Here is a 9,678-nt window from a genome sequence, read left to right as displayed (position 1 = left end):
TAAGGGTACCATTCGATTCCTTACATTAAAAAAAAAATAAAATTATAGCAACTACCTGTGAAGCCGCGGTCCTGGGTTCGAATCCCAGAAAGGGCATTTATTTGTGTGATGAGCACAGATATTAGTTCCTGAGTCATGGTTGTTTTCTATGTATTTAAGTATTTGTATATTATATATATCGTTGTCTGAGTATCCACAACACAAGCTTTCTTGAGCTTACCGTGAGGCTTAGTCAATTTGTGTAATAAATGTCCTATAATATTTTATTTTTTATTATTTATTATATACATAAACGCAATATTTTACGGACAAAAACGCAATTTTCTTGTTTTGTCCATACTTCAAGATGGGATCTCAATGACCTTGACGTCATGTTCACTTATCCTTTTGTGAGGGGCGTTTCGCGAGTGAAGTGCGACTGTCGGACTTTGACTATAATTTCTGAATTTTGTGTTGCTTTAATGCAATGGGTCCCGTTATCAGACATTTGATCCTAAAAACAAACCCGATCGATTGACCATAAATGAAAATTAGTCATGTGGCCTATTAAAGACATGCCAAGAAATATTTTCGTGAAAAAATAAGAGTCTTGGAATCCCGAGTCTTATCCATGTTAAGTACAATGTTTGAGGTCATTGACCCCAAATGGCACTACCTATTCCGATCATTGGTTATTACAGAATAGTGGTTGTAATTCTTGTTTTTCTTAACATGAAAAGTTCGTAGAGTCCGTCCAAGTTAACTTTGCATTTGCACCGACTTGAACAGAACAAAGTGAGGCAGTGTCGGTGGAAATTTGACATGAATAATGACATTGCCACACTGTGTCATTGCAAATACAATGCAGAGTTAGCTTGGGCCGACTTTATTAAGAAAAATGTGTAATGAAAATGGGCTGTTATTTGTAAGACTTGTTTTTTGTATTGTTTAAATGTGGCTTTCCATAGAGAAGGGTCCTTATGCACATGTAGCATAAGGTCCCTTCTCTATGGCAAGCCACAAATAGGGTTTTATTCGCCTTGCTCATTTCGAAATCGTTGTAGTTATAAAAGACAACCCAACTTTGAGTCAGGTTCCACGCCAAAGACCTATAATGTAGAAGTACAATTGTATTTAACTAACGTATTCGTGATACAAGATCTCTGAGGTACTAGTGTGATACGTTTGTCCCTGTGTTGATATCTGTCTTTTTTCACTCTGTTCAGTATGACAAAGTTAGAACACATTGAAATAACCCGAACTATTTATTTAGTGTCAAAATGTAAAAAAGTAGATTTATACACACCATCTATCTCTATGCTTGCACTTGTTATTATATAGGCTCACTTATTTCGTTGATATAATACGGTAATACAGGATGATTCAGGAGACGTGAGCAGGATCAAGCCTACGCATACAGTAAGTTATAAACAACTGTTTCGTACCAGTATTTGTGAGATTAACTTTAATTTATATTATTCTGTTTAAAAAAAAAGTTTCAATTTATTTACGACATTTATGGTCACCCTCTTTATTTTATCCATAACAAATGCCAAATTGAATGTCATCGGAGTCTGGTTAAAAGAGTCTGAAAAATCGTATCTCACTGAAGTGTGACATTTTATTTTCTGAAATTTAAATACTGAAAGTGCTGTCATAACGGTTAAAAAGGTTTTATCTTTGTTAATTAAATGTCGTAGGGTATCCATGATTGTAGATAATTACATTTGTCCTTACCAAAAAGTATAACAACAGAAAAAAAGCGTGATTGTTTTACTTAAATATTGTGGTGACCGATTTTTATACATTTTCTGATTGTGTAGGCTTAGTCCTGCTCACGTCTCATGAATCACCCTGTATAATGTGGTTGTTTAGACTATTATCATGCTAGGACCCTCGATGAACAGTGGTCGTTAGTTTAGATCTCGACATTCCTTCAGTTGGGTCACATAGAATAGTATGCTTAGTTCCTATAGGACATTTTGTGAAACGCTGTTTTATATATGTTTCTTATGATGCGTTCGATTATTTTTCGTTAGGCACGAGTTTTAGTCATAAAATTGTAAACAAGTAAACGGAGAAATAAAACTATCATATTTATATTGGTATTTTCTTTTCATAGATAGTATCACTACATGGTATAAAACAGAATCGCTTCCCGCTGTCTGTCTGTCCCTATGTATGCTTAGATCTTTAAAACTACGCAACGGATTTTAATGCGATTTTTTAATAGATAGAGTGATTCAAGAGGTAGGTTTATGTAGGCGGGTCGCTAGTAAATGATATATCCCTATGTGCTACGCATCGTTCCATGAGTAGATGTTTATACATGTGATTTTTTGCATTTTCCTTGCTTTCAATCAATCGTGCATGCGCAGAATAAGATTTTAGTATGTTTTAACAACTTGGTGCCCAGTGACATCATATAATGTCGTAATAGAGATGTAATATGTCGGTATAAGATATGGTATAATTAAGTACATAAATATGTGGATTCCTAAGGGTTAATATCTAGTAGTCACCCTACGATTGAAGGTATCTTCTATTTAACGGGAAAGAGTGTATGTGTAAATACCTTGTTCATCGTATACGCAGCGCGGCGATGACTCGCACGACCCACTCGTGGACAGGTAGCAACACTAGAGCCGTGTCTCGCCATACAGCTACGCCCACCACTGAGTGCCGGTCGCCTATGTTGCACGTTAGACCAGTCTGACGACACTAGTACCTTGTTCATCGTATACGCAGCGCGGCGATGACTCGCACGACCCACTCATGGACAGGTAGCAACACTAGAGCCGTGTCTCGCCATACAGCTACGCCCACCACTGAGTGCCGGTCGCCTATGTTGCACGTTAGACCAGTCTGACGACACTAGTACCTTGTTCATCGTATACGCAGCGCGGCGATGACTCGCACGACCCACTCATGGACAGGTAGCAACACTAGAGCCGTGTCTCGCCATACAGCTACGCCCACCACTGAGTGCCGGTCGCCTGTGTTGCACGTTAGATCAGTCTGACGACACTAGTACCTTGTTCATCGTATACGCAGCGCGGCGATGACTAGCACGACCCACTCATGGACAGGTAGCAACACTAGAGCCGTGTCTCGCCATACAGCTACGCCCACCACTGAGTGCCGGTCGCCTATGTTGCACGTTAGACCAGTCTGACGACACTAGTACCTTGTTCATCGTATACGCAGCGCGGCGATGACTCGCACGACCCACTCATGGACAGGTAGCAACACTAGAGCCGTGTCTCGCCATACAGCTACGCCCACCACTGAGTGCCGGTCGCCTATGTTGCACGTTAGACCAGTCTGACGACACTAGTACCTTGTTCATCGTATACGCAGCGCGGCGATGACTCGCACGACCCACTCATGGACAGGTAGCAACACTAGAGCCGTGTCTCGCCATACAGCTACGCCCACCACTGAGTGCCGGTCGCCTATGTTGCACGTCAGCGGACCGCCCACACCTGTCTGGATATAAGACAGCTTTTAACACATTCAGTGCCGAAAGCCCGACTAATTGGGTATTTTATGATTTCGTTCCCAGGCCGGACGACCCGATATTCGGGATCGTGGTATTACAGCTTTATATGACGAAATTTTTGTGGCCTGGTGCGGATGTCTTGTTTGGCTGGGTGGCAATGAATGTGTTAAAGTTAATTTGATTTCGTTGGACAGAGTCCAGGAGTTAAAAATCAGATTAGCAGTGCTTAAGCAGTAGGTAGGGAAAGGTGCGTCAAAATTTAGCGAATGCGCCTCGAGTATGCACGCATATTTGCTCCAGATTGTGCGTCTAATTAGCACTAGTTTTACTCATAAAGCGCGTAATATACGACATACCTACCTAGACGCGTGCGCACTCACTAATATTGGACAGACCTTATAATGTCTGTTATAGGGTTATCTCGTTCTCTTCAAACTGTGTTGGAAAGCAGTGCAATAGAAATTATAAATAACTGATTAACAAATTAATTTCGTCACGTTTATTTTCTTCTCGCTCTTGTCGTTGGATGGAGCAACTTACCACAGACGCTCGGGACTCTATCGAAGCGCAGAAAGTGTCAGGCGGCAGTGAGACTCTGTGCTTACTGGACGAGAGCCTGTCATTACACTGGCGTGGTGTCAGAATCGCAGCTCGCTGCCATCTCGGGCGTTCTCTGATAGCTACAAAACATTTTATTATTATTTTTAGAGTACGGAGGAGGCACTGCGGAATACCCATCGCGTATCTGGACTCCTGAGGCGTGATAACAGAAAGAATTATAGGTCCTTTATCAATTAATCCTTTATCAAATAATACTTAACGCCGAATAGGTCATCACAGCATACATTAACTCATTAACTTTTCGAAAAGCATTAGGACATTATTCTCCCCTTTGGTTCTCTTCTCTAATAGCTCTCTTATACCGAATGGAGTATCAATGAGCAAAGTAATATTATGTGTAGTTTAGTTTCTACCTTGATCGTAACCGCCCCAGCCCACGAACTTGCAAGTGTCACCCACGTGAGGGTCCGCCACGCACGCCGGCTGAACATTCACTCCTAGCTTTAGAGGCCGCTTCCAGTGCTGAAATGTAATTATTAAAATGAGTATTGTGGTATTTATTAGAAACGTGTCCGGTCACCACTCCGCATAAAATTTTCTAAAAGTTCTTTCACACATTCATTGCCACCCAGCCAACCAAGACATCCGCGCCAGGCCACAAAAAAATCTCCATATAAATGTGTAATACCACGATCCCGACTATCGGGTCGTCCGGCCTGGGAACGGAATCATAAAATACCCCCGATAGTCGAGTTTTCGGCACTGAATGTGTTAAAAGTTTGCAAATAAGTATAAGTAGTGTCACTTCACCGACGGCGGTCCTGGTTGTGGATTTGGTAAGCATTTAACTACTTGCCGTTTAATTAATGAAATCCAACTTGTCAGGGACCGAGTGGCAGCGTTCGAAACGTCATGTTTTCATAGGTTTTTGACGCTCTTCCACTCTCTATCTTGTCAAGTCGTATCGGTGCAGTTAAATAGCCTAGACGGATTCTCTCACCAGCAAAGCCAAGTTGTGAGCCAAGTTCCCCGGTCTGTAGTGCTTGTCGACGTGAATCTGAACCATGCGCTGCTGTGTTCTCACACTGCTGTCGTCTTCCAGGTCCCAAATGCCAGCTAGGAGTGTGACCTCTCCCGGGGAGGTCCTGCTGCAAATTTCATAATGTTTTGTCAATTTTTAGGTAAGTGAATAGATGGTAAAGACTATGTATAAGTCAGGTATCGCAGCTACACGGCCGTATTGTTGTCGGCGCACGGTTGCTTCGTAAAGGGGCCCACTAATTACCTGTCCGCCGGACGATATCAGCCTTTCAGTTAGAACAAAAAGTTGACAACTCGGAACAACTGACAGGCCGATTTCGTCCGGCGGACTGGTAATCAGTGGGCCCCTTTATAGAGCTACTGGCCCCGTAGACAACATGCCAATCGCTAACGCTCCGTAGCGAACGAAACGCAACTGTCACTGTCACACTAATATGGAAGAGTGAAAGAGAGACACAAAGTGATTCGATGGCGAAGCGCAAGCGATTGTCCTATCTGTGTATCAATAAGTGTTTTACTTTAAAATAATCTATTTAGTAGTTTTTAGCTTTACCCGTAGATGCAATCGGCAGCAGTGACTGCAGCACGCGGATGCACAAGCGATGCATAGCATAGAATGCTCTGAGGGCTCTTTGTGAGAACCGCCAGCGCTAGCCATGGATGAGATCCCACGTCTGCTTCGCCGGTTTGCTTGTCTTTGGAACAAAAAAATAGTTTGATTGCGTACGAAAGTAGTTAAACACAAAAAAAGAAGTGTACCTAGAATATAACATCTTCAAGAATAATATAATATATCTTCGAGATTGGTAATTAGGATTGAAAGTAACTACAAGAGATACGATGAGACGCTTTTGAAACCACTATTGCTGGGACTGGAGGTGGGTGGGACTCTGCTCAAGACTAACGGGGAGAGAAAGCCAGCAGTGTAGGTACCTACTTTGTATTCATGAAAAAGTAACTCTGTATGTTTGTTACCTTTTAGATAGTAAGGTAGGTATACTACCTACTATAAACTGATTTTATGAAAAGCTAGTAATAAATAAAATTACCATGTTCACATTCCTTCAATGGGTCTTTCGCGGCTTTACCGCAATCTCCGAATACGTTCTCATTCACGTCAAAAACATCGTCGTATTCAGAATCCTCACTCGAATGTACCATTATCGGCCTAGTCTGTACACATTCGGAACTATCTGCCACCCTTTCCGTTGTGGTCGTCCTCCGTCCATTCTTGGTGTAGAGAGTCCTACTTGTGTTTCGCACCAGATTGAGGAGCTTGAAGCCTTGAAGGATATGAAAGTCTGGATGTGCGTGGTAGTTGACGGTATGACTTTGACTGTCGTATGAGATTTCGTCTGAGTCTTGAGCTATAAATCCCGGTCTCCGTTTTGGAAGTTTAGCGGTTCCGATAGCTTGTCGATCAACTGTAAAAAATGTTTAGGTACATAAAAAACTAGGTCTGACTTAATGTGCTGTATGCATATTGATGTGCCGACGGACATTTTCCAAAATTGCGAAATTCCTACAAAGGACTTTCAGAGTTTCAGACGTTTCCGACTTTTCCAAAATTTAAGTTTCAATTTTTCCGAAATCTTCACATCTCTATGTCAGCTCAACGTACTCTTTGGGAAATAGGGACACCGCATTTGTTATTATGAGATTAATTAACAATTACATTGGGTTAGCTTCTTACCTAGCCTGGGATCAAACGTAGAATATCCTGGTGCCTCATTATCTTCCGTATCATCATTGTCACCTACTGTACCGTAAGGCGAATCAGTTTTTCCACTGCTAACATAAGTCCAGCTTGAAACAGGCCCATGATCGGAATACAGCCCGACTAAGCCAGGCCTTGGCAACTCCACCACATAGTCTTCTACATAATCTTGGTTACCGTATTCATACTTTGTCTCCGTAATCGGGTACGGATTGCTTGGTGCGTAGGATTTCTTGAAATTTGAGTTTTTAATGTTTGCATAAGGATCTACATAATCTTCTTCGGGTGTGACAATCTTATGTGTTACTTTAGCAGGTGCAGGTAACGTTGGAGTCTTATTGACTTTGAGAGTTGGGACAGGAAATCTACGACGCATTAGAGCGAGTCTTTGTTTCAAAGCTGTTGACATGTCGCCACTGTTGGCTGATCTTTTGAAGCGCTTGATCGGAAAGTCGTCAGCAAAGTAGATTTTAGTTGGTTTGTCCGACGGTAAAGGAAGAATGCAGCAAATAAATTGCGAATCACTTGGTGTTTTCTTAGGAGGTACCCTGGAAATGATTACTTTATTATTTAGTGATAAAAGCTAAGAAGAAAATGTGCATGAAACTGTTTTTTTAAACCTTATACAAAGGCCCATGGTGCTAAATGGACTCACCACTGGACCAATGGACGCTTTCAATTAATTTTAGCTACATTTATGCAGCAGTATTGTAACGTATAAGTTATACAAAATAATCCTTACCTGTCTCGTTTAATATAGACCAGTCCATTTCTGCTCTTGCATTCACTTTTCTTCAAATATGTGCATATATTTTGCACTTGAGTCGTCTCTTCCTTATAAACTTTGAAAGTTACTTTGTCAGTGATCAAGACGGTTTTATTCTTCGTTGTATTTGCTTCAATGCTATAAGTAGGAGTTGGTTGTGGTATTGTATGCCTGTTAGTATTGGTGACGTCTTTCCAAACGAACTTATCGCTGTCTGGGAATTTGAAATCGAGAACATCTCCAATCGTTGTGTCAGGTTTACTTGTAGTGCTTGGTAGTACAGTTGATTTGGCTTCCCGCTCACGCGGCCATGTTAACTTGGTATGATCTTGAAAGCGAATGTTCCATTTATCATTGCTCCTAGCTTCATTGGCAGAGTTATCATCATTGAACACAACTTTGTCAGTCTCATCAGTGTCAAATTCGCTGACTTCTTCAAACGTCGGTTCTGGATTGGCGCCTTTTATTTCAGCAAGTTTGTCATTGAGCCACCAGAATTCTCCGTCGATTTGCGCGTTTGTGATTGCTACGAGGAAGATGATTAAGAGCATGTTGCTTAGTGGTTGGTCAGTTGGTATTGTGGTTTGTGTCAGTTGAGTCGGAATAAAAAGGCAACGAGGCAGACGCGCAGGATGTTGCAGGTGCGCAATTATTGGACAATTCGCGAGCAGTTAGTCGCGTATTATTTCGCGGCGATTACGTTTATTCGCGATCGTGCGCGCTCACGCCCTGTGACCGTTTGTGGCCGATCACTGAACTGCTCCTCTTTTGTTGGGGTACGGTCGGTAGAATATACACGGAAACTGGGTCATGAGGATAATTGTATGTTATTAATTTAATAAAACTTTAGTTAAGTACCTACATGTAATATCGCGTTAGATGAATGAAAGCATTGTTTTAAGTAAATAGGGTGCACATACTGCACATTATAACGTTTCGTAAATTTCGTTATTTTACGTACCACACAGTTATAGGAAATGTTTTTGAAAAAAAAAAACCTCTATGTTGATTAGATTTAATTTTATCCGTAACTGAATCCGTAATGAACAACTAAAGATAGTTAAAAAATTTCACAATATGCGCAAACATAAAATTTCATCCCATTTTTGCAGACCGTATCAGATAATAATTAAGTAATTACAAACATAACAACTTTGTGCCCGTGTGTATTCGTAGTGAATATGGGAATTATTATTTCTCTGAATGTATCTATCTGGTGTCCGTGACACACTTGTTTAAATATATATATATGTTAGTAATTAAGACGTAAACAATTGGTCAGTCAGTTTTTCACGAAATTAAGTAGGTCAATGTTAGACAATCTGTTTGTTATGGTGTCAAAGGGGGCTGTTCATACATTACGTCATCTATTATTGACGATTTTTGACCCCCCCCCTAAAATCATCCGAAAATCATGCTTCGAATGACCCCGTTTCCTCCTACGTCATGCTACCATCATCCGATGTCCAGACCCCCCCCCCCCCAATTTGAAATGACGTAATTTATGAATAGCCCCAAAGGTCATTAAGTCCATATTGTATTAAATAAGCTACGTGCGATAAAAAAAATTCAAAATAATTATAAGTGCTCTTTATCTTTAATTACCTATAGAATTTTTGTCAAAGGCTATATTTAGTTTTAGATATTTCCTCGTTTCTTGGTTATCAGTTTTTACATTAATTATTTCCGTTTAACTTTTTTGGTTACTTTTCGCTGCTTAAGTTTCACCCTATTTATGTTCAGTTGTGAAGTTTGTAAATAAATATGTCTACCTATTAATCAGGTAACAATTATATTTGTTAAAACAACATAACATTGGTAAACTAATTGATAATGAATTAGCGATTTGTGGCGTTTTGGTAAACCAATATCCAATCAGCTTACAGTCATTAATGTATCAATATCCAATGATGGGATTATTACGTCTAGGGTGGTTCGATGGTCACACGTAGGGTTTGCAAGATCCGTAAATTTTTCGGATCCGGATATTTCGGATATTAAAATTTGACGGATCCGGATATCCGGATAATTCGGATAATACGGATCTGTATAAAGAAAGGTGACGAAAGAAAAGGATTGGGTAAAAAAAGGCAATTTTCATGGATAGTAGGA

General features: G+C 40.6%; 1 protein-coding gene across 1 annotated transcript; it reads right to left on the bottom strand.

Annotated features, from left to right (window-relative positions):
• Nucleotides 1–3,257: 3,257 nt before the first annotated feature.
• Nucleotides 3,258–8,404, bottom strand: LOC134653381 (uncharacterized). Its single transcript, XM_063508714.1, has 8 exons — nucleotides 7,543–8,404; nucleotides 6,777–7,348; nucleotides 6,133–6,507; nucleotides 5,637–5,778; nucleotides 5,043–5,190; nucleotides 4,456–4,564; nucleotides 4,022–4,161; nucleotides 3,258–3,468 (listed from the first exon to the last, which is right to left on the bottom strand). Exons 1-8 carry the CDS (start codon nucleotides 8,115–8,117, stop codon nucleotides 3,325–3,327), a joined length of 2,205 nt encoding a protein of 734 aa, XP_063364784.1. The 5' UTR covers nucleotides 8,118–8,404; the 3' UTR covers nucleotides 3,258–3,324.
• Nucleotides 8,405–9,678: the final 1,274 nt, after the last annotated feature.

Source organism: Cydia amplana, chromosome 13 (assembly GCF_948474715.1).
Source record: "Cydia amplana chromosome 13, ilCydAmpl1.1, whole genome shotgun sequence".
NCBI classification, from domain to species: Eukaryota; Metazoa; Arthropoda; class Insecta; order Lepidoptera; family Tortricidae; genus Cydia; species Cydia amplana.
The sequence above is the reverse complement of the archived record's forward strand: the minus strand, read 5'-3'. Positions and strand labels throughout refer to the sequence as shown.

Excerpts from the sequence above, each read along its gene's own strand:
- LOC134653381 (XM_063508714.1), bottom strand. The coding sequence starts at position 8,117 with ATGCTCTTAATCATCTTCCTCGTAGCAATCACAAACGCGCAAATCGAC. Across the intron at positions 4,565-5,042 it reads CTCACAACTTGGCTTTGCTG|CACTGGAAGCGGCCTCTAAA; the intron begins GTGAGAGAATCC and ends ATTACATTTCAG. Across the intron at positions 4,162-4,455 it reads CTGGGGCGGTTACGATCAAG|CTATCAGAGAACGCCCGAGA; the intron begins GTAGAAACTAAA and ends AATGTTTTGTAG.